At 43.2% G+C, this 24,281-nt stretch overlaps 1 protein-coding gene across 1 annotated transcript in view; it reads right to left on the bottom strand.

Annotated features, from left to right (window-relative positions):
* The window catches only part of LOC146561777 (heterogeneous nuclear ribonucleoprotein L-like), an 84,834-nt gene that overhangs the window by 34,856 nt on the left and 25,697 nt on the right, over positions 1 to 24,281 (bottom strand). Inside the window, exons 2-7 of the mRNA XM_085243076.1 lie at positions 23,486 to 23,604; positions 14,981 to 15,090; positions 14,767 to 14,894; positions 13,087 to 13,172; positions 9,014 to 9,110; positions 8,455 to 8,527 (exon numbers count right to left, since the gene is read on the bottom strand). Coding sequence (XP_085099202.1) covers positions 8,455 to 8,527; positions 9,014 to 9,110; positions 13,087 to 13,172; positions 14,767 to 14,894; positions 14,981 to 15,090; positions 23,486 to 23,604 — 613 coding nt within the window. The remainder of the gene's footprint in view (positions 1 to 8,454; positions 8,528 to 9,013; positions 9,111 to 13,086; positions 13,173 to 14,766; positions 14,895 to 14,980; positions 15,091 to 23,485; positions 23,605 to 24,281) is intronic.

Genomic DNA, 24,281 nt, shown 5'->3' on the forward strand with positions numbered 1-24,281 from the left:
GGATCCTGCCAAAGAAACCCAAGAGTGTCTCAAAGCAAAGAGGTGGGAAACCTTTCAGTGGTCAAGACCTGATCTCCACCCGACAGAGCATGCTTTTCAGTTACTGAAGGAAAAGAGACCAACAAAGAAGAAGCAGCTGAAGTTGGCTGCTTCAAAGGCCTCGCGGAGCGTCTACAGGGAGGAGACAGTGTTTTGGATTCTTGACTATATCTTTAAAAATCACAGCCAGTTATTAACAGTGCTACATTTAAAATGATGCAATGTTGCAATTTTGAGTTTGATCAATCACGACTCACATCTGGAGCATTCATGAAACAGTTCAGCTGAACGCTCTTTTAAAGCAGGATTTACAGTTTGACAAAAAGGCCTCCGTTTCTTCCAGTGTTCATATTCCTGCAGAAACATCACAGAGGAAATCTGTTTCCTCCATCTATGTTTATTGTGGGATTCATTTGGAACTGAGGGGTAGCTTCTATCTGATACTGTGCCCATGAAAGAGAACGACACAGTCCTGCAGAGCCATGGCAGATGCTGCTAATAGCTGAGATCTGAGACACTAACATGCCACTTCTTTGGTACAAATCTCTGCCACACAGATTCACTGAAATATTGCCCTGGCTTTCCTAAATATTACATTATATTACAGTATTATAATAAATATCATTGTGACATTTTCTTGGACTGGGAATAACACAGACAACTAAGAATGCTGCTGCTTAACATGGTCAGTTTTTAATACATCAGATAAACTCTCAGTTTTAACAGCTGTAAATCCACACGAGCACAACAAGCATGCTCAGCGGCAGACTACATGTGAAGGTTATTAATGTCCTTTATATGCCTTCATTGTGGTTGAGTTGAGTTGGCCAAATTAAAACGGTCATGCTATGCACATGACAACTCAAGAAAAAGAAGATTTTATCGATGCCATCTGCCATGCAGAGATCAGAATTTCAAATGAAAAAGATCAGAAATGTGAGGTTTCAAAGTGAAATGAAGAGCAGCTGCTGATTTTCTACAGTAGTTTTTTGTGTGTTTGTACACATTTATTTCTATTTATTTAATCCCAGCTGCTCCCAAAAAATAACAACAAAACTACTTATGGTGGTAATGGAGGTGAAAAAATAAGAAAAACAGTTTTGTGGTGGTTTTATTCAGAGAAGAGCAGGAAAAACAATACAAACACATGTGAACAGAGATAAGAAAGGACAGTACCTGTGAGGCATCAAGCTTTCTCTTTTTTCTCCCTCAGCACAAAAGAACATCAACCTGCATTACATTATCATCACAATGATAAAAACATGACCATTATCAAAACTCTCATCCATCAAAGCATTACATACTGTATATGCTACACACATGTTGGAGGCACACTGACATGACACAGACTTTCTGACGATCGGTCCCATACGTACTGCCAGGATAGCGTCTTATCCACAACACGTCTGTCTGCAGTGCTGTGGATCAATCACTGTGTCACATGGCTGAAATATGCACCCACTCAGGACCAGTGTTGGTCAAGTTACTCGAAAAAAGTAATCAGTAACTAATTACTAATTACTTCCCCAAAAAGTAATCCAGTTACTTTACTGATTACTTATTTTCAAAAGTAATTAATTACTTAGTTACTTAGTTACTTTTTAAAAACACGATTTACAACCTGAAGAGGTGATAAAGCGATAGCTCTTTCAGCCCAATTCTACTTTTTCTGCATAATCCATCATACAAAATGTAATCAAATGGAAAAGTCTCTTTTTAAAACTTGTTTTATTAGTTTTAATCTTTTAACTTTAAGCATCAAGCAAAAATTTAATTATATGCAACACTCTCTGACTGGAAGAAATTAGTTTAACATTTAAACCTATTTTCTGCACATTCCAGCACATAAAATAAAATATTTTTTGTGTTTACACTCAGTCTTTCAAATAGATGCAAGTAAAACACAGCAGAAAATAAATAAAGTCACAGACTCAGCGGTCCTGTTGCTCTATTTTCACCTGTAAAGCAGGAGTGGGGCAGGCGGAGGTTTACCCTGGTGCAGGTGTGCTGCGGTCAGTGGAAGAATCCGCGAGTTTCTCTGTGAGTTTCCCATTACGTCGTAGCTACTCGGTGCTTGTTGGAAGTTTAGGGGTTTTTTCGCTGTAAAAAGAAGTTTTCTTCCCACGCACAGCGGACACTAATGTTTTTGTCACTTTTTATGGAATCAAACTCAAAGTAAGGTCAGTACTTCCACGCTTTAAACGCTGCACGCTCATACTCTCTCTGCACTCGATATGTGATCCATTGTTGATCTGCACACAGCTGTTGTCACTAACGTCGCACTCGCTTACGTCACTGTCATGAGACATTCTCGCAAAATAAATCATGGTTTTAGTAACGCAGTAACGCAGCGTTCCTACGGGAAAGTAATGGTAATCTAATTACCGTTTTTGCAGTAATCCCTTACTTTACTCGTTACTTGAAAAAGTAATCGGATTACAGTAACGCGTAACCCATCTCTGCTCAGGATAGTGGAGACAAACTGGACTCCATTTCAGTGAATCAAACTGGGATGACACAACCAGTTTTACAAACCAGTTTTACAAATCAGTTTTACGTTTACTTTCCACATGAGGTTGGATTTGTGTATTTATGTGTTTGTCTGTTTTCCATGAATAAATGAAATCATCGTTTTATATCTACTGTGTTTTTGTCAACGGCTAAAATTTGCTTGACAATCTGAAACATTTCAGTGAAGTCAAGTAGGTGACAAACAGTTTTTCATTACACTGTAGAAATATGCACTGCAGTGAAATCAAAAGGTTCACAGTACTGTGTGACCTATCAGGTCATTAAAGTAACATACAACACGCTTCAATGCAACTTTCCTTTGATTTAAAGAATAAATTCTCAGCTCCCAGGTGGTGTTAAATTTATCATATAAATAATTCACAAACTATTTTTGTATTCTGGCAAGAATTTAACAGTAAAATACTCTTTTTGCTTTCCCCTGCTAAGCTTAGCAGATTTAGATCATTTTGTTTTGCACTCTGAGCCTGCTTGTGTATTAAAGTATCTGCTATGATGATAATGATAAGCTCAGTGTGCGTCTTTGCTGAGGGTGACCCTGACTGCATGATTTTGGGTTGTCTGACAACAGGCTAAGATGTTGTGAGAGGATCTGTAGTTGACGAGCCAAAACAAACCAGTACATCTGACTGTATTGTGTTAGGGGCAGGGATAGCTCAGTAGGTAAAGTGGTCGCCCCATGATCGGAAGGTCAGCGGTTCGAATCCACTTAACGGCTACCCTGAGGTACCCCTGAGCAAGGTACCGTCCCTACACACTGCTCCCCGGGCGCCTGCTTAGTGGGCTGCCCACTGCTTCACTGAGTGAATGGGTCAAATGCAGAGAAAAACAAGTAATTTCCCCATGGGGATCAATAAAGTATCCATTATTATTGATTGCAGCTTATGTATGTTTAAATATCCGTCACCTACACCTGCTGATGTTTTGGTCTCTGTTTGCGTTTGTTAAATGTTCAGCTTACATTATATGCACATCACCCATATGTAACATAAGATTCACCCAAATTTCTGTCTGTGATTGAATTGTGATGCAGCTCTCCAACGGAGTTGCACCTCCTCCCAAGATAGAGGATCCACTGGATGCTAATCACTGTGCTATGATCCAATTTCTTTCATGGACAGTATATTTTTACAATCGTGTGATCTCACAAAAGCGAATCAAAGCAAACCCCTTTGACATCATGTCCTCTTTATGATAGATTAATAGTAGCAGCAGTTATTGGATGAACGGACTTCAGAACCCACAGAAGGGGATTCTCAACATGCATCAGATACCATCTACATGGGAGTGAAGCTGTTAATAATTGTATCATGCACTCCCAGATTTGGTCTGAATACAAAACGAAGAACGTCAAGAGACGTTTTCACCTGTGGTCCCAGGTGAGCCAAGAATTTCTCTCCAGCGCATTAATTACACAGGATGTGAGGACAAGTGGTCAACAGTCATTAAGCTTAGGTGTGTGGTTCATTAAGTGCAGTTTGCAGACACAAATCAAACATGCAAAGTGTACATAGCCGCATTTGCCTACCTTTGCAACAACTGTGGTTGCTACAGGTTGTTGTTTAACGAGAGGACTACACTATGGTCAGACCTTCCAGTGCAGGGCATAGAGCAGCTCTAGCACCCCATCTTCTCAAGTGGGACAACGGACATACTATTGATGCAGTCTGTATTCCAACAGCTATCAATACCCAACCCACAGAAGCGTGCTTTCACAGGAACACGTCGGGGACTGACATTTCTATTCACCCAAAAACTCTGCAGGAACAAAATGATGAACGTGCAAAACATGGAGGAGTGAAAGCAGCAGAGTATGACAGGGTAGAAGAAAAGGGGCAGGTTGATGGAAATGCACATTGGCACAGAGAAGCAGAGAAAGTCAGAGACGAATGGCGTTCGAAGATGCACTCAGCTGTCTGTGGATGAAAGTAGATAGAGCTCACTGTATGAATGTATGGTTAAACGTGACTTGCTGTCTAAAGTGATGATCATTTTATCTCACTATTATTGTCATTATTATTTTATATTATTGTTCTGTTTATTTTTATCCTTCTGCCAAACTAATTTCCCCTTGTGGGACAATAAAGAAATTGAACTGAACTGAACTGAATTTAAAGTAGAAAAGTATCACGTCAGTATCAGTCCGCTTCCATTTCCATAAGGTTAATAACCTCATGCTAAACGCAGCTACTAAAGTAAAAGGTACAAGTAATATGTAGGTCAGTCTATGAGCCCATAGCTATATGCTCTCCTCTGGTAACGTACCCTTTGACAACATCAACCACTTCCCCCTATGCAGCCAGGGCGACCTTGTTTGGGTAGTTTAACCATATCCATGAATGGCTCTGTTAGTCAAAAGCAACAGAACCTGTGGCTGATGAGCATGTTTATTTTATCAGCAGTGCAGGGAAAAAGAACTCTGTGCTACTTCCAGCTGCTCCCTTATCACAGAGGGCAACTTTGCATGTTTGATTTGAGTTTTCAGTGGCTGCTCTTCCTGACGTAACCTCTCCTTCTCGAACCAAACAGGGGATCTTTTACTTGAACAGAGTTTCAGACAACCGATATTCTGGGTTCCTTGATGTGCTGCTGGTGCTCCTCAGAACACTGTAGCTTGAAACACTGCTGCATTTTTTCACTAGCACAAGGAACTAACAAAGGGGTGCACAGTCACTGTGATAGCGTGACTGGTCTTCTTCTGTGGTGTGGGAGGGACCCAAACGGCTCTGTGGCTTTACCCAGTTTTAGAGGCCGTTCACACCACCTGGCTGCTGCCAGTAATGTGCAGAACTGCATCAGTCTTCTGGGCTAGTATTCTAACCTGTTTTAGCTGACACAACATATTACAGCCAAAAACAAATCTAGGTTTGGGCCCAGGGCTGGACATTCTGGTAAAAGCTGTAAGGCTATAAAGATAAAAATAAGAGATAAAACATTTTAAAATATGATTTGTTTGATCATCTAAAAATGTATTTCATGCCAAGATAATACTTCATATTTATGTGAATCTTCCCCAAAGTGCCTCATTTAGAGAAGGTCCAAAGCAGTCTCCCCAGTGATGGTTTACTGTAGCAGCCATGTTTAAATACAGTCCCCCTCAAACACACGTGCACAAGTGTATGTATAAAAATACAGTTCACTAGCTGGGCCCACGTCCTCATTTGAGGTTTGACAGCGTTTTAGTAGATAATGGTGAATGGTTGGCCATGAATTGAGCTGTGGTTTGGGGAAGGCCTCAGAGGAGACTGGCGGCTCATCATGTACTAAATAGAAGTTAAGAAGTTAAAGAATTGAAAAGGGGAGGGAGGGGCATGTAAACGAGAACGAACAGCTTGTAGAACTGGGGGAACACATATAGATGAGAACCAGAAGGAGCGTGTTTGGAGGCGTGGTCCCTGAAGTTCAGATACTTTATCTCCAAATATATAACTTCTATCAAAGGAACACAAATTCATTCATGTAGGTGCTGGATGGTGGAAATGATTAAAGCAGCACAAGAAAAGAGCAGCTAGTACAGAGGGAATATAAAGCAAACTAAAACTGAGCAGTAAAGGTACTAGCAACCACTATTGTGGAAGCTAAATACATAAAGAAATACATTTTCATACTCCACCAGAGACCCCAACACACCCCAGCCTCACTGGTGACTTGCCCCAGTCTGTGTCAATGCAGTGCACCCCCATGAAATCATATAACACAGCAGATAAAATGTATTTAGTGACTATTTCAACTAAACAGAGTTGGGACCAGTTCATCACAAAAACAATCGTTTAATGAATCATTTTAAAACAAGGCTGTTTAAGGTTATATTAGGCAGCCAAAACTAAAATATTTAGTGGTCGTTAATGGCACTTCGGGGAATGTCAGAGTCTCACAGAGACTGTAACAAATAATAAATAATGCTCTGTGGATATCAAAAGAACATTTCACGGTGAAGCTGATACTCTGGGCAGCAGCTGTTAATGTTGCCATAGACTGAAGCCAGGGGCTGTGAGCTTACCGCTTTCAGATGTCGGGCAATTTTTAATCAGTGCTGTCTGAAAAAAAAACAACAGTTTTTTTTGAATTGAGTGAATTCAGGATGAACTGACTCCAACATCAGTCTCATCACACAGTTTCAGATAATGGACCACACAGGACTGCGATCACACAACACACTCATGCAGTAATACAACGTAACAACTTTTGGCTTTAAACAAGTCACTGATACATAGTAATGAATCTTTCTATCAAAATATACAAATCAAGGAGATTTAGATGGCTAAATGTAGAGCTCCTGATTAAGGCTGTCACAATATACTGGCTTTCACAGTTAGTATTTCTTAGAGTTTGCAGATTCGTGTACCTTTGCTGGTTGGCTGATAGCAGAACCAGGCCGTGTGGTTGACGGTGAGTCAGCACTTTTTCACCTGTTTGATTCTTTCCACCAAGAATTCAAAGGCTTGGCGGTCAACAGCTAACTCTGTCTCAGACACACTAGAGGCTGTCTTTGGTAAGAGCATGTTCATGCTAACTAACCTAAATCCTTTGGTAGTTCTCGAGTTACATAACTTGCTGTTCAAATTAATACTGATTTAGAGTCTTTCAGTCTCATTTGAGATTTGCTATTTAACGTTTCATATTTGAGGATCTGCAATAACACCAACACTGCTTTTTTAACTACATGGCAAATTTAGACACTTGAACCCAGATACACATGTGAAGGAAGCTGACACGCCTACTCACAGTCTTTATTTATTCACATGCCTATCTACCAGAATATTTAGCTGTCATCTGAATAGCTACTGTATCTGCTTCTCTCCGTTTTTCAGACCTGTAACAGCCAATGAAATTCTCAATTTAGTGTTCTATCTTAATTATAAGCAACATTGTAAAGATAGTTCTTAGTTTATCGTTTTTGGATACCATTTTTGCAGTAAGGTGTCATTAAAAATCTGATATTGTGACAGCTCCAATTCAGACAAAATAAAGCAACAGAGAGCAGAGTTTTGATACTCATAATGTAGAATCACATAGCCAGAAACTCAACTTATTACCCAATAAGGTGTTTTCATCAGATTTTGAAGAGGAAACAAGGATTTGATTTCACTTGTTATGTCGATGTTTGGTAAAAAACATGCAAGATTGCTATAAAAAAGCAACACTGAAAGTTAAATCTAACATGTCGAGGCTCTGGAGAACAAAAGACGTTGTGCAGACCAGGTGTCAGGCTATGTGAGACTACTTCTGCAGACAAAAGGAGATTAAGAACACAGGGTAAAATAGGTGGAAAGGAGGCAGTGCTATCCTGCAGCGAGTGGCAGGGAAGGTGGCTCCTGGGCATGTTGAAGCAGCAGCTGCATGGTGGTCAGCAGGAGTGAGATCCATCTCTTTTTCTCCCTCTCTTTCTCTCTTTGCTGGGTTGCAAAGGTGTAGATGGAAGAAAGTTGCTGTGCATGGCCAGCCTGACGTTCTCTGCTCTCTCACTGTCCCTCAATGTGTCTCTCTCTCTTTCCCCACAGTAGGCAGAGGTGCAAGATTGTCAGAGGTCGGAAATTGGCTGATATGAGAGTGTTTTGATTGGAGATGTAGAGGCAGGAGGCGTAGGAGTCTCGGTGTGATGGAGAACTATGTTCCGGGACAATTTTCAGGACTACACTGAATCCACAGTCAGAAACAGGCAAATAACAACTGAAGATTTGGCCACGGATTCACAAATCACTAAAAGGTTTCCTAAAAGAGCTGTAGTGAAGGTGAATATGTCCCCACAGAGAATTCATGCTGAAAACAGTCCTACCTTCAACATTACAGCAGCTCAAGTATTGCAAAAAGACAGGAGCACCTCAAACAGTCAACCTGTCTGAGTCTGACCGTACGGCTGAAGTTAAAAGGGAGACTTTGACCTACCTCGTCTGACCAGGTATGGTTTTGTGTAGTCCCAGCTCTCGTTGTCATTCTTAATAACATTCAGACGTGTTGGCTGTTGAAAAGAAAGATGAAAAAAGATTCACGATCTAGCTGGATGGATCTGTGATACCAAGGAGAGTCTCAGAAGCCACTGAAGAAAACTCCAAACACTGCAGTGCATCAACAGTTTATGAGTTTGTCACACATTTGTATACCTGTACAGTCATTTCATGACACAAAGCATAAAGTGCACAAAAAGAAATTAACCAATTTAATTTATTCATTTAAATTCTAAAATGTATTTTGAAATGTGCAAAATTTAAGAGTAACATTTGAGATTTAGTTCTGGTGTGGGTAAGGATCTATTACTGGTTATACTGAGAACCCAAACAGGTTCAGTACACTTGATTTATTTGTATATAAAACTAACTCAGGTTGGTAGAAAGTAGATTTAACACATTCTGAGTATCGTTTGCCGCAGGAAACCTTGCAGTCAGGGTAAATCAGTGCTGTCTACATAGCACAAAAACACTGTGGATGCTGCTGATGTTTCTCTTACCCTTGCATATTCAATCTTTAGTGTACAGCAACCTGCATAGATGTCAGCTCCATTCAGAGCTGCTTTCGCCTTCTGAGCACACTGAACTGACTCAAATCTGCAGAAGCTTGGTTAAGGAGAGGACGTTCAAACACAGAGATATATAAATGACATACATTTGCAGATACTTATCCATAGCTACATTCAATAATGGCAATGAAACCACATAGAAGCATGGGTAAAATACATACATTATTCCTTGCTCTGCATCTTCCTCACTCTTGTTGGGACTGTGGTTAATCCTGCACTTCTCCATGGCTGGTGCTAGCAACAGCAGCCTTTTGTGAATGTGAGGGCTTGTTACTAGTTGCTGGTTTGACTGTTGACCATGCAGCACCAGCAGACCAGACAGCTAACCTGCCGGTTAATTAGACACATTTTGCTGCATTTATTTGTTGTTTCTTTCTCTTTTTCTGGCTTTTCAGCTCCACCTTTTTCAAAATACACTCCGTTCTACAAGTTGTGTGAGTGCACAGCAAAGGTAGGTACTGTTAAGAGATTTGAGTGGGAAACACAGTGCCAGTAATGGAAATGAAAGAATGGGCTGCTGTAGCATGTAGGGCCGGTGTGCACCATCCCTTTAATTTACACATCTGACCAAAAGTGTGTCACCCCATTGGTCAAATGTCCAGTATGCCAGATTACCGTCCAGCCCAGCCTGGTATACTTAAGGACTCTGAGCACGCCTGCTCTCGTCTGATCTGGGAAGCTAAGCAGGGTTGGGGCTGGTTATTACTTGGATGGGAGACCACCTGGGAATACCAGGTGCTGTAAGCTTGGGTGGGGGTGGAGCAGGTCATCTACTGATTGGAAGGTTGGTGGTTCGCTCCCTGGTTCACCCTAGTCTGCATGCCAGATACCATTAGCCAACCCTAAGTTGCTCTCTGATGCATCCATCTGTGTGTGAATGTTAGTTAGTGAGCACTTAAAATCACAGCAGAAAGTGCTTGTGAATGTGGCACGCTGTATTAAGTTCTTTGAGGACTCTGAGTAGAAAAGAATCAGACCAGTTACTGTAGGACAAAAGGCAGGATACAAACTTGACTGGTCCCAGTCTGTTACAGTGCAAATAGAAAGAGACAGACACTTGTATGGGCGATTAAGAACCACCCACTAACCTACCCCTACTGTGACATAAGACACAATCCAATTTACATTTAGTGGCCAACAGAATATGAACATGGGTTTCTGTGTCGTGTCTAAGAGTCTTGTCTTCTGCCACTGCAGGCTGACACGCACTCCCACAGCCGTTAACATAAACCCCCCTCAGCAGTGTTTCCAAAACTCTCTGTTTTAGGATCCTTAAGCATGAGGGTTATGAATGACAAGAAAGAATGTAGCCCTGCATCAGACTGGCGACCTGTGCAGGTGTACCCTGCCTCTTGCCCTGTGGTAGCTGGGATAGGCTCCAGCCCCCCCACCGACCCTGATAAGGAAGAGTGGAAAAGAAAGGATGGATGATGGAAGAAAAGCACTAAATGATTCATGTCAAATAATGCATGAAAACATATCTCTCTGGATGAGTGTCAAGGATACAGTCAACCCTTGAAATTCACGAGAGTTATGTTCAAAGAGGACCCACAGATTGTGAAAAACTGCAGATTTTGGATGTGGTCAGAAATGCCTATTTTTATAGTTTAAACACCAAACGTGAATTTAGGCAGGATCTTAGGGCTTTCACAAAAAACATTGCCGTGTCCAAATTCATAGGCTGCATCCTCCTGAGGACATGGCCTTCGCGGTCTAGGTGCGCCAGGTCCTCCGAAGGCCGGGTAGGCCGGAAGCGAGCAGCTGTGAAATTGGACGGTGAAGCCTTCAGATCTGCGTCACCGCTGTCTCAGGGGCGTTTAATGAACTCGGCCGTCTGCTCCTTGCTGTCTAAAATATAACAGGACACTGGAGTAAACTCTCGACCGTCTCACACTACTGTTTAATCAGTTTTCTGTTTGACGTTTATTCAGCTGTGTAAAAACTAGAACTTTAATCTCAGCCAAACCGATTTACTCAGGAACAAATAAAAGACTGAAAAAAGCCAAACAATAACATTTTGAAATTATCTAAGTGACTCATATGTCATGTTTAACCTGAGTAGTGAAAGACGGCGGGTGTTTTGAAAACGATGTGCTGGGAGTCCGCTGTTCTCGCCGGCTCTAGTGAGGCTTGAACCCCGGGCTAGCTATCGAGCTGGTGGGTAACAGACGTCTCGGAAAACGTCGGAACGCTTTTACAAATATGTGATGTCTTGATAAACCGAGCAGATATTTGAAGTTTACGCAGCTACATTCTGAAAATATCTTAAAAGTTTGTTTTGTGTCCCAGAAACAGTAATAAGAGTAATATTAAAACTAACAGGGCTCTAGACTAACTTTTTGTCATGGGCGTACCACCACAAAAGTTAGGCGCACACAGATTTTATAATAATTAATATAATGTGTTTTTCTGGATACACTGTGCTTTCTCAGCATTCAAAGATTGATGACACCGTGTCAGAGCACTGGCTATTAATTTCAGAAGCATCAGGCCTTAACAGAAAAGTTAGCAATAGTTCTTTTCCTATTACAGCTACATCCACGTCTGTCGTGCCTAGGCTGCTCATAGGGCTGGGTATCATCACTGATTTCTACAATCCATTCGATTCCGGTTTTCAAAGTCCCGATTCGATTCAACTTAGCCTCAGACAGTCAGAAATATTATAATTCTGATCATTTATCAGCACTGACTTCATCAGAATTGTGAACATCACAGCAGATGCCTTTGTGTGAAAGTAACTGAGAATAAAACACAGAAAAACATGAAGGAGATTTTCCTGGTCTGGCTTTTTATAGCAGATAACCTTAAAAATATTCTACAATGTTCTGCATATGAAGTTTAAATTTCTTCAGTATTGAACAACAGAAAAAATAGGCTTTCTTGTCCGAGGTCATTTAAGTGAAAAAAAGAAAAGAAAAAGACAGCAGCCACAGCGCTGTAAACAACGGTAGACTGGTGGGTAATAAGCAAATGAATAATACAGAAAACAGAGATTGGAGACGGGAAACTGTTCTTGAAGTACAGAGAGAGAGAGAGAGAGCTAGCTGTGCATGGAGTGTGATTTTAATAGTCGTGGAAGCAAAACAGCAAAATTCATGACGACATTGATCAAATGTGAAGCGCAGTTTGCTGCTTCTTTTGCTGCTGGCTCGGTGAATTTTGGTTGGAGACACAAAACCTGCAGCTCAGAATCAGCGCAAAAAGACGTAAACACAGCGCGGACCGGACGCATCAGAACCGCTAAGCTCCGACAGCGTGTCCGTCTACGGGCCGTCGGGTGAGAAAGCCTAGAAAGACAAAGCTGATTCTGATGCGTCGGGTCTGTGTTTACGTCTTTGTGTGGAGTCCGTGTACCTGCTCTCATTTGCTGTTTGGTTGTTGTTGAAATGGTTTTGTGAGCTTTAATCTGAGAATCTGGCATTTCTGGCAAAAACACAGTTATATTTAAAAGTCAGGATTTAATGAATTGATATCGCTTTATTCAAGCTACTCACCTCCCACTTCCACCTGCACTTTCAACTGGACCACGGCCAATCAGAGAGGTCCCGCCCCTTACTATCTCTGATTGGTTTAGTCCACGATAGGGGCAAAATGTGTGTCTGTTGTTGACCACAGGGAAGGTTGCAGTTTTTTTTTTTTGCTACCCGAACATTTGGTCGCACAGGTGCAACCAAATATCTTTTTTTAGTCGCACCACTGAAAAATTTGGTCGCATTTGCGACCAAATTGGTCGCACTCTAGAGCCCTGACTAAGTAGCTGCCGCCATTGTTGTAAACCGAAATTGGCTTTGAATTCTGGGATAGGTTGGGCCACGAAGGATACACCTGTATCCCGTCACTGTGACGTAATCGGCCTACAAATGCGGCACCGGAAGGATGCAGCCCATGTATTTGGACACGCCCCATGAGAACACTCGGTGACACACTGAAGATAGCTACGTGTGGTAAACTGTTATGATGCAGAGTGTGAGGAACACACAGATTCACCCACTCAGTAAGGATACTCCACCATGGCTTGGATTCCATTTCGTTTAAAGATGACGATCCTCAGCACACTGCCAATGGGGTTACATACAGTGTACAGAACATCCTGCATCAATTTGGACACACACACACACAAAAAGACAAAATGCAGCATTAGCGTTAATCTATGAGTTTCTAATGGTGAGACCTTCATGTATGAAGGTTAAGACATGTAACTGGAACAGTGATGGTTTTGTATTTTTAACTCCATTCACTTTTATGTATATATTTCTTTATAGCCAAATCACAATGGCAATCATGACAAATATAACTGAGACACCTGATGTAGCAGAAATTTATGGAAGCCCGTTTCCGCCACAAAAAAAAAAAAAAAGGATCCATAACTCAAAATTTCGAGTTATTTTCTCAAAATTTCGAGTTATTTTCTCAAAATTTCGACATATTAACTCGAAATTTCGATTTATTAACTCAAAATTTTGAGAAAAGCAACTCGAAATTTCAAGTTAGCGCTGCCAATCAGTAATCTACGTGAATGACGTCCTTTCCTCGTTACCCGGAAGCTGAAGCCCTCAGCAACAAATGCTACAGCTAAGCTACCGGTATTACATCCAGTCGTGAATGCACAGATTGCTGAGTGTTTTCAGCCTGGCTTCACAAATGATGAAATCCCCGTGTTATTAGCTGAATCACATGGTGTTACTATCAGCAAACGTACTCGCGAAAGAGAGCAAATTTGTTGGGATCTGTTTTTGAGTGCGCGTTCCTCTCAGAATCAGAATCAGAAAGGGTTTTATTGCCAAATGTTGCGCAGGTTTACAACATTAGGAAATTGCTGCGGTGCTTCAGTGCAAACATAGTGTCATAAATTACGCTTAAATAGACATGAAAATAAAAATAAGAATAAGAATTAAAAGTGCTACGTAGATAGATACAGTATATACATGAGTGCAGGTGGTGATCAGTGCCAAACATGGAATGATGCAGTGAACACAGCGTAGGGTCATGTGTTAGTGGTGGGAACAGTCATACGGTTATTGTTCGTGTGTCCAACAGCAGAGGGGAAGAAACTGTTCTTATGGCGAGAGGTTCTGGTGCGAATGGGCCGGAGCCTCCTGCCCGAGGGGAGCATATGCTTCCGGGTAACAAGAAAGCGACCTCATTCACGTATATTTTTGATTGGTAGAGCTAACTTGAAATTTTGAGAAAAGTAAATTTTGAGTTATATTTCTCAAAATTTCGAGTTAATAAGTTGAAATTTCGAGAAAATAACTCGAAATTTCGAGTTATGGATACTAGCTTTTTTGTTTTTATTTAGTGGCGGAAACGGGCTTCCATAGAAATTACACAAACACATTCTGGTGTAAAGTTTTGGTGATGGTTAAGTTAGGCACAGGCGACATATGTTGAACATAAATTTAAAAAATATATGCAAATGGAGATCGTAACACCACACTTGCAGGGATGATGAATACAAAAATCAAAAGAGTTGATGTTTGTGCAAAGTTCTGCTCAGATTGCCCCTCCATTTAAAGAAGACAGACGGTACGACTTAATTATGAGTTATAAATGATTAAAAAACACGCAAGATATAAACCACATCCATCAGCAGATCATAAAGACTATGAGTTATTGTTCGAAGAAGAAGGTACACTTAAGAAAAGAGAGCTGAGATGTCCCTCTGGATCTGTATGTGTGTTTACCGTTGTTATAGGGTAGAGTGGGTTCTGTATGGACAGCAGAAGCACTTTGTTCCCACTGTTGGGGTTGTCAGCATTTGTAGGCCTGGTGATTCTTTTGGATGTGGAATAATTAAAGTATGCTTGTTGACCTGATGACAAAATGAAAAATATAAACACAAACAGTATGCTACATTTGAGTATATGTTACCAAGTAAAAAGGAATGGAAGCAAAGACCTGCGATGTATACTGGCTCCTTGGCTCCACAGGACACACAGCGGTCTGCACTCTCCACTGCAGAGAATTCCACCAAGGCCTGACGCTTGAATGGCATCATCATCACATAACTGAAAGCATACGCACAAACACCTGGATAAGACATGGACTGCTGAAAACTGTCTCCCCTTTATACAAGTTCCTTTGACGGGTCACTCTGGCAGCTATACTGCAGTTTTCTAATCTTATAAACAGCACATTTGTACAATGACTGAAACCAGCTTGTAGAAAACCCCTGTGATTTGTGTATATAGACTGTTCCACGGACCCCCTCTAACCACTGCTAAGATGGTACATTCCTCCCATCCCTTGTTTGTGTTTGCGCTGGTCCACCTTGATAGCGCTGGTGGAGCTGGGCTGTTGTACTGAACATGTGTAGTGCGTGTGCGTGAATGATAAGTAAGTGCCTTGTATTTGTTTGTTCTATGGTTGTAACTTATCATATACTTAGCTATGTACATTGGGTGATGCTTAGTAGAGTTTTCCAGCTGTTCGTGTAGCCACGAGACACTGTATATTCACGCTGATTTGACCAAAATGGCGCTACCCTTGTGAACTGAGCTGCCCAAAGTAAAGATGGAGTCTATCCCTGTGCAGCAGCCCATTTGTGTCCACCAGGGGGTGGTGTTTAGTCATTTCTGTTCAACCCTTTCTGTATTATTTAGACCAGTTTGGTTGACTTTAATTGTTTGCTAATTGTAATTTCTGTTATTTTACAGAACCACACACACACATATACATATACTCACACGAATTCACTTCTGGAGATGTTTGGATTAAAAGAACCCTAATTATCATTGCTGTGGACCCTCTCTTTCATCATATAAGTCACCTGTGCCTTCTGACCGAGGATAGGAAAATCCTGCTGTAATTTGCCAGTCTATTAAGCACACACATGTCCAGTTCAAGTGGTCCTTCGAGCCGGATTAATTACAGCATTTCCTAACATGGCGACATCCCGATATGATGAAGAACAACAAGGTGCCCGGCAAAGGAGACCACATAGGGCTCCAAGATATCTGGATGACTTCATCTGGACCTATCTCCCACAGCCGACTAACCCAGTTCCACCGAACACTAACGCAGCTACTCCAATACACCAAATCGCTGGCATCGATGGCTCACCAGAGATGGAGAGAATAAGGAGGATGGAGCAGTGTGTTACCCAGGTACAGGAGCAGATGAGGGAGATACAGAGCGCTATACAAGTGTCTTTGAACTTTGGCCAAAGAACCCCCCAAGTACAGTTACAAACCCAGGTCCGGAGCCATAGTATGCCTTTACTAACTGTGGATAATAATCCTACACAAGCTCCTCCTATGGGCGGACTAGAAAACATCCCTCCCATATCTCCAGTAATACCTAGCCCTCAGTTTCATACTGTACAGCAGACCTCCCCTTCCACAGCTCATCATGTTGATAACCCTCAAATATTACAGTCAACAGCTCCTACTCTCCCTGTTAACCGACCTATTCCTCAGCCCCCTCTATACGTCCACTCTTCCATGCCATCAGCTGCTCAGCCAACACCAGTGGTACCCCGGTCTGCATCTACAGCAACAGAACAGCCACATCCTCCCTGGTATCAGCAAAGAGACCTGAACTGGCAGTCATCAACCCCACAGTGGTCTGTGCCACACAGTGCTGCTCAGTTTAGTATCCCTGGCACTATGCAGTACCCTGTCACGCTGCCGCCTGGCATGCCCTCTCCAGGCTATCCGCTTTGGACTTCAGGCCCACCTCTCAGTCAGCCATACGTTACACCAGTGCTGCCACCTGCTGTTAGCTCACAGTATACCTATCGGCATCCTGCTCCAGCTGCACCTGTCAGTTCACAGCATGATGTAATTCAGAGCAGCCCACAACACTCCTCATCTCTGCTTTCCTCTCAGAGACCGAACTTGATGGAGATGGCTATTTCCTCTTCTTATGGCATCCCAAAACCCAACCTGATCCGCTTCACCACAGGAAAAGAAAGTGATTTCCTGCTACTGAAGAAAGGTCTGGATGGAGTTTTGGGACCACACCCACATCTGTCTGAGGATTACAAATTCCAAGTACTTCTGGATCATCTAAAGTTTCCTCCTGCGTTTCAGCTTGCAAAGAGGTATGTGCATGACACTATGCCCTTCAGTAAAGCAATGCAGGCTCTACAGCAGCGCTATGGACAACCACGCCAATTAGTCCAAGGTGAAATTAACAACATTTTGAGAGCTCCCACAGTGAAAGCTGGAGATGCACAGGGGTTTGAAGACTTTGCTCTATCAGTTAGTAGTTTGGTGGGACTACTAAACTCCATGGAAGGAGCTGCTAAGAGCGAACTAGAGTGTGGTTCCCATGTGGACAGGCTTTTGAGTAAACTCCCCTTCTCCTATCAAGACAGTTTTGCTGAATATTGTCTTGCAAAGGGCATCTTGCAGAGTGACTCAGCTAACACCTATACTCTCCCTGACTTTGCACAGTGGTTGGAGAGGAAGTCACAGGCCATACAGATATCACGAAGGGCTACAGAAAGCTACATATCTGATAAACCCCGCTCAGATCGCAGAGACAAGTCATCACGACCATTAAAGACATCCTCATCAGTCTACTATGGCACTGACAAGCCTACAACACCGACGGCTAATACCACTTCAGCCCCTACTGACAGTAAAGAACCTATGAAAGGGAAGAAAAGAGAGAAATTTAAGCCCTACTGCCCCTTCTGTAGCAGTACAGAACATTACTTGAGTTCCTGTTCTGACTTCAGTAAGCTGAGTACTACACAGATTATTACATGGATTAATGACAATAAGAGATGCTGGAGATGTGGTCGGAGTCACCAGCCTGACAGTTGCAATCTGAAGAAACCTTGTGCCACCTGTGGAGAACAACACCTGCAGATCCTTCATGAAGCTGCCTCTCGCCCAAACAAGAGTATCCTGACATTGAGTACAGCCTCCAGCATGGTGTATTTGGACCAAGTCACTCATTCAGGCAGAGTCATGCTTAAAGTGGTCCCAGTTACCCTCCACAACAATGGGCGATCTCTGTCCACCTATGCCATTCTTGACGATGGATCAGAGCGGACTATTGTTTTATCTGCAGCGGTTCATTACCTGCAATTAAATATCACAGAGGAGTCCCTCAAACTACGAACCATCAGGCAGGAGGTGTCACAGTTACAAGGCGCATCGGTTTCTTTTGAACTGAGTGCACCCAGCTCTCCCCAAATCAAACATCACATCAGACGTGTCTTCACTGCTAAAGAACTTAATCTGGCAAAACAATCCTGCCCAGTGGACATACTCCGTCAGAGATATCCACATCTGGCCGACGTTCCCATCAAAGCATTTAAGGATGTGCAGCCTATGCTTCTTATAGGCTCAGATAATGTCCAGCTCATCACCCCTCTGTCACCTGTCAAAGTCGGTCCACTAGGCAGCCCTGTTGCTGTCAACACTAACCTCGGTTGGGCCATCCAGGGACCGGCTACCTTTCTACATCTACCTACTGAAGCTTCATGTCTGCACACATCCCTGTTACCATCTCCTTCTCAAGCGTTAAGACAGAACGTTGAGAAGCTGTGGCAGTTAGATGTGCTCCCCTTTCGATCAGAGAAAGAGGTAACTCGCTCTAAACAAGACAAAGAGGCACTGGAGTTACTGCAGAAAACCACAGAACGTGTACAGGTGGATGGAGTAGCTCGTTATGCTACTCCTCTGCTCCGCCGCAGAGACTCCACTAAACTACGAACTGACCATGACGCAGTGATGGCTCTCCTTCGGTCCACAGAGAAGCGCCTGATTAAAGATCCTGATCTAGCGGCTGTGTACAATGCAGAAATACACAAACTGGAACAAGCAGGTTATGTAAGGAAACTCACTCCTGAAGAGGCAAACCGCACAGATGAATCCTGGTTCATTCCCCATCATATTGTGCATCATAACAATAAGCCTAGGATAGTTTTCAACTGTTCCTTCCAATACAGGCAAGACTGTCTTAACGATCAGCTGCTACCAGGTCCAACTCTCGGTCCATCCTTAATAGGTGTCCTGTTGAGATTTAGGGAGCACCCTGTTGCTGTGAGTGGGGACATACGAGGTATGTTCCATCAGGTGCGGCTTCTTCCGCACGACCGGCCCCTGCTGAGATTCGTGTGGAGAGATATGGAAAGAGATCGGAGCCCGGACATTTATGAGTGGTGTGTCCTGCCCTTTGGAACCACATGCAGCCCCTGTTGTGCCACGTATGCCCTTCAGCGCCATGTGCAGGATCATAAAGATGGCAATGAACAAGTACTAGACTCAGTGCTGCGCTCATTTTATGTCGATAACTGTTTGCAATCTCTGCCCTTTGCTTTGCAGGCACGACCACTTGTCGATAACATCAGAGAGTTGCTATCTACTGGTGGTTTCGAAATCCGACAGTGGGCAAGTAACTACCCAGAGGCCATTGCTCATCTCCCCTCTGAAGCAAAGTCCCCTACCTGCGAGCTGTGGTTGACTGAACACCAACCAGATCCCCAAGAACCAACCTTAGGCTTGGCATGGCACTGCTCCACAGACCAGATTGCCTACAGATGTCGGCCAGTGGTTCCTCAGGAGTCAACCATGAGAAATATCTACAGCATCCTCGCCTCTCAATACGACCCACTGGGCTTCATCATCCCCTTCACGACCCGGGCAAAGGTTATTGTTCAACGTCTGTGGCAGAATGACAGGAACTGGGATGATCCCATCGAGGGCGAGTTACTCCAGCGGTGGCAAGAGTGGGTGAGTGAGCTACAGTATCTACAAGAAATCTGTCTGCCTAGATGCTACATAGCCCCAGCAACCCAAGAGGGAACTTTCCAGCTGCATGTATTCTGTGATGCGTCAGAGAGTGCTTACGGAGCAGTGGCATATTTGAGATTTAAATCGGCAGAACATGAGGTTCACACTGCCTTTATCATGGCCAGATCACGTGTAGCTCCCCGCAAGAAACTGTCAATTCCCCGTTTAGAGCTGTGTGCTGTACTGGCTGGGGCACAACTGTCTAGACTCCTCCTCAGTGAGCTTACTCTGCCCATTAGTGAGACTACTTTATGGACCGATTCTACCACTGTGTTGAACTGGATCCAGTCCGAGTCCTGTCACTATAAAGTGTTTGTAGGTACTCGTATTGCCGAAATACAGGAGCTGACTGAGGCCGCCAGCTGGAGGTATGTCCCCTCGGCTTTGAACCCAGCAGATGACATCACCCGGGGAAAACCATTACGTGAGCTGTCAAAACCTAGCCAGTGGATGGATGGGCCCCCCTTCCTGAGACAAGCATCTGAGCAGTGGCCAGCACGACCTACTGTGAGTACAGACACTGAAGATAATACTGAGTTAAAGAAATCAGCTTTCTGTGCCTATGTCACTACAGATTTGGCACAGTCTGATCCTGCATACAACACCTGGGCTGATTTGGTGCAGGCCACCCACCTGTCTTCTCACGGGGCGGCTGGCCTCCCTATGTCAGCAGCACAACGACTAGAGACAGAAGTTCAAATTCTCAAACAGGCGCAACAAGAAAGCTTCCCTGTTGAAGTACACACCCTTAAATCTGGGAAAGAGGTGTACAAAGACAGCAGACTGAGCAACCTTTCTCCCGAATATGACAGTCAGCTTGGCCTCATACGAGTAGGTGGACGTCTCCGGCGAGCAGAGCAGATGGATGTTGACACTCTGCATCCTATCGTGTTGTCACCAGACCATCCTACTACTCAGCTCATCATCAAAGACTATGATACACGTCTCCTGCATCCTGGCCCAGAACGTGTCTTTGCCGAATTGAGACGCAGGTATTGGATTTTAAGAGGCAGACAGGCCATAAGGAAGCATCAGTATCGCTGTTTGGAGTGTAAGAAGTGGAGAGCCAAGCCTGTTTCACCGAAGATGTCTGATCTCCCTGCTACCCGCTTGCGATTAAATCAGCCGCCATTCTGGTCCACAGGAATTGACTGTTTTGGCCCTTTCACTATAAAGATAGGCAGGAGACAAGAAAAACGGTGGGGCATTATATTTAAATGCCTTACGACCCGCTGCATTCACCTCGACCTTCTCACTGGTATGGACACTGACTCCTTTCTCATGGCTCTGCGCAGATTTATTGCTCGAAGAGGAAAACCCTTTGAAATACTGAGTGATCAGGGCACCAATTTCAGAGGAGGAGACAGAGAGCTGCAGGAGGCATTCAAAGTGATGGAGCCACGACTGCAGGAGAAGCTCAGTGAACAGAGCATCACTTTCCACTTCAACCCTCCGCATGCTCCACATTTTGGGGGAGCCTGGGAACGGGAGATCCGTTCAGTCAAATCTGCACTTCAAGTTGCCCTCAAAGGTCAAGCGGTGCCAGAGGATTTGTTGCTTACTGTTCTTATTGAAGTAGAGGGCATACTTAATTCCAAGCCACTGGGATACGTTTCCTCGGATATTGCAGATGTTGACCCGATCACGCCAAATATGTTGCTCATGGGGCGGCGCGATGCTTCCCTTCCCCAGGCAGTATATGGCACCAGAGAAGAACTTGGAAGGCGAAAATGGCGTCACAGCCAAGTCATAGCGGACCGGTTCTGGACTCAGTTCATTCAGCGCTACCTGCCTGGACTGCAGCCTCGCCAGAAGTGGAACCAGACTACTCCACCTTTGAAAGTGGGACAGACTGTCATGGTGGTGGACTATCAGCTCCCACGGGCTTCCTGGTCCGTAGGACGGGTAACACAGGTATTTCCCAGCCCGGATGGACAGGTGCGAGTAGCTGAAGTCGCTATTGGGGAACATAAATACCAACGGCCTGTGTCAAAACTTATCACGTTACCTGAACTGTCAGCTGAACGTCCTTAGTTATATTCACATGGGTTTTTGATGTTTACTAATGTGCTATACACATTAGGGGGCGGCTGTAGAAAACCCCTGTGATTTGTGTATATAGACTGTTCCACGGACCCCCTCTAACCACTGCTAAGATGGTACATATTATTTAGACCAGTTTGGTTGACTTTAATTGTTTGCTAATTGTAATTTCTGTTATTTTACAGAACCACACACACACATATACATATACTCACACGAATTCACTTCTGGAGATGTTTGGATTAAAAGAACCCTAATTATCATTGCTGTGGACCCTCTCTTTCATCATATAAGTCACCTGTGCCTTCTGACCGAGGATAGGAAAATCCTGCTGTAATTTGCCAGTCTATTAAGCACACACATGTCCAGTTCACAGCTTGTTGAATGAACAATGGGCTGTGAGGTGACTCATGACCATTGATTAATAATCATGAGTCCCATTCACAGAGAGTTGGGGAATGGCTGCAATCACAGCATTGTAAGATGGTGACAGATGTACCCTTAGGCCCCCTCCTCGATTCAGAGATGGTCTTTCCCTTTTCACGTAAATGGCCTCCTTGACTCAAACCAGCGTTGCTTCCTGTCCAGGATGTTACATCCTCATCATTGAAAGAGTGTCCACTGGCCTGTAGTGTGAATAGACTGCAGAGTCCTGGCCTGACGAGGTGGCTCTTCTGTGTTCTGCCATCCTCTTCGCCAGAGGTTGTTTGGTTTCCCCGATGTATAAATCATTGTCCTGGCACTTAACAGCATGTTATGTTACTATGTTACTATGTTACTATGTTACTCTGTTTGTGTCGGGGGACCCGATTCTTGGGGTGGACCGGTTTTTGGTGCAGCGTGTTTTGGGGTTTAAAAGCCACAGGGACGAATTGAGGATCAAAGCCAGAAACTTTAAGATGTTATAGGTGACAGAGTTGATCATACAGACAGTCGGTCTTAAAGGTGCACCCTGTTTATGTATCTTCGGTAAACTGTACAGACTTAGTGTAGCTTCCCCTGGGTACAGCCTGCTGTATGAGGTCCGGTCAATAGCCTTGTCTTGTTCTAATTGCTTCAGACACAAAACCCCTCTGTATGTCAAAGTATTGTATAATCAAATAAAAGGCCATCTGACCAACAGCTGAAGTTTAGTCAAAATTGGGTCATGCAGAACAACAACAGATATGTTACTGCTGTAGATAGGGGATGGCTGAAAAAAGAAAGGTCTTAAGACGTTGCAATGGTTCAGTCACTATCCAGAGCAATGCTGGAGCCCCGTCAAAGTGACCATCAGTTTTAATATGATATGTAAATACTGTAGTAGTTTTCTGACAAATGCATGCAGTTAAATTGTTGAAACAGTGTAGTTTCTAAAATGGAAACCAATGAGCAGTTCCTTTTGAAACACCTGTGATTTTCTCTGTTGAATATTTATTATTGCTCATTAATTACACAAAAGTCTTTCCTATCTGATTACCTGATTAATCAATGGAGAAATCCCCAGAATACTCAATGACTAAAATAATCGATACCTGCAATCATCAAATGCATTCAAGGACACTTTCAAGTTTCAGATATCTTCAAAGCAGAAACACTCGAATAGTGTACACACTAGTTGCTGTCTCACCATATGGGTCCAAACTTTTCCAGGGCATCTATCAGGTCTGCCTCCACCACAGCCTCACACAGACCCCGAACGTGCACCACGGGACTGGGAGAGATACGATGGGAGTCCTCGCCATTATCCTGGAACACACACAGCCAGTCAGCCACAGTTATTCAATGATAGATGGACTGGTTCTTATATAGTGCCTTGCCTCGGAAAAGGCCCATCTAGAGGAACACAATTAAAAATTCTGTATCTGATAACCCTTCAAATACAGCAGACGTTGTGTAAAAATGTACAATTTATCATCGGACAGAGACATCCTGCATTTAGTGCCTAAACCTGACCAAATTGATATAAAGATTAAATACAAATATTTCACAAACTGCTGTGAGACCACGTTGAACATTTCACGTGTTTCCTTTCTGGAAGTAAAAGACTGAAGAGTGATATGAGGAAGTAAAATGTGTTGTTGTTGCTGATTGTTTTGCCCGTCATTTAGTCAATAGGCCTATTACCAAATTGAATAATGAACTACAACAAGTTTAATTCAAATTCAATTTTATTTGCATAGAAAAAGTCTATTAGCACAAAGTGAGTGAGAAAGGTGACTGAAGAAGAAACACTCAATGCATCATGGGAATCCCCCAGCAGCCTACGTCTATTGCAGCATAACTAAGGGAGGATTCAGGGTCACCTGGTCCAGCCCTAACTATATGCTTTAGCAAAAAGGAAAGTTTGAAGCCTAATCTTAAAAGTAGAGATAGTGTCTGTCTCCTGAATCCAAACTGGAAGCTGGTTCCACAGAAGATGAGTC

Source organism: Mchenga conophoros, linkage group LG13 (assembly GCF_057382185.1).
Source record: "Mchenga conophoros isolate Kocher_MC1m ecotype Shallow Benthic linkage group LG13, M_conophoros_male_GT1.1, whole genome shotgun sequence".
NCBI classification, from domain to species: domain Eukaryota; kingdom Metazoa; phylum Chordata; class Actinopteri; order Cichliformes; family Cichlidae; genus Mchenga; species Mchenga conophoros.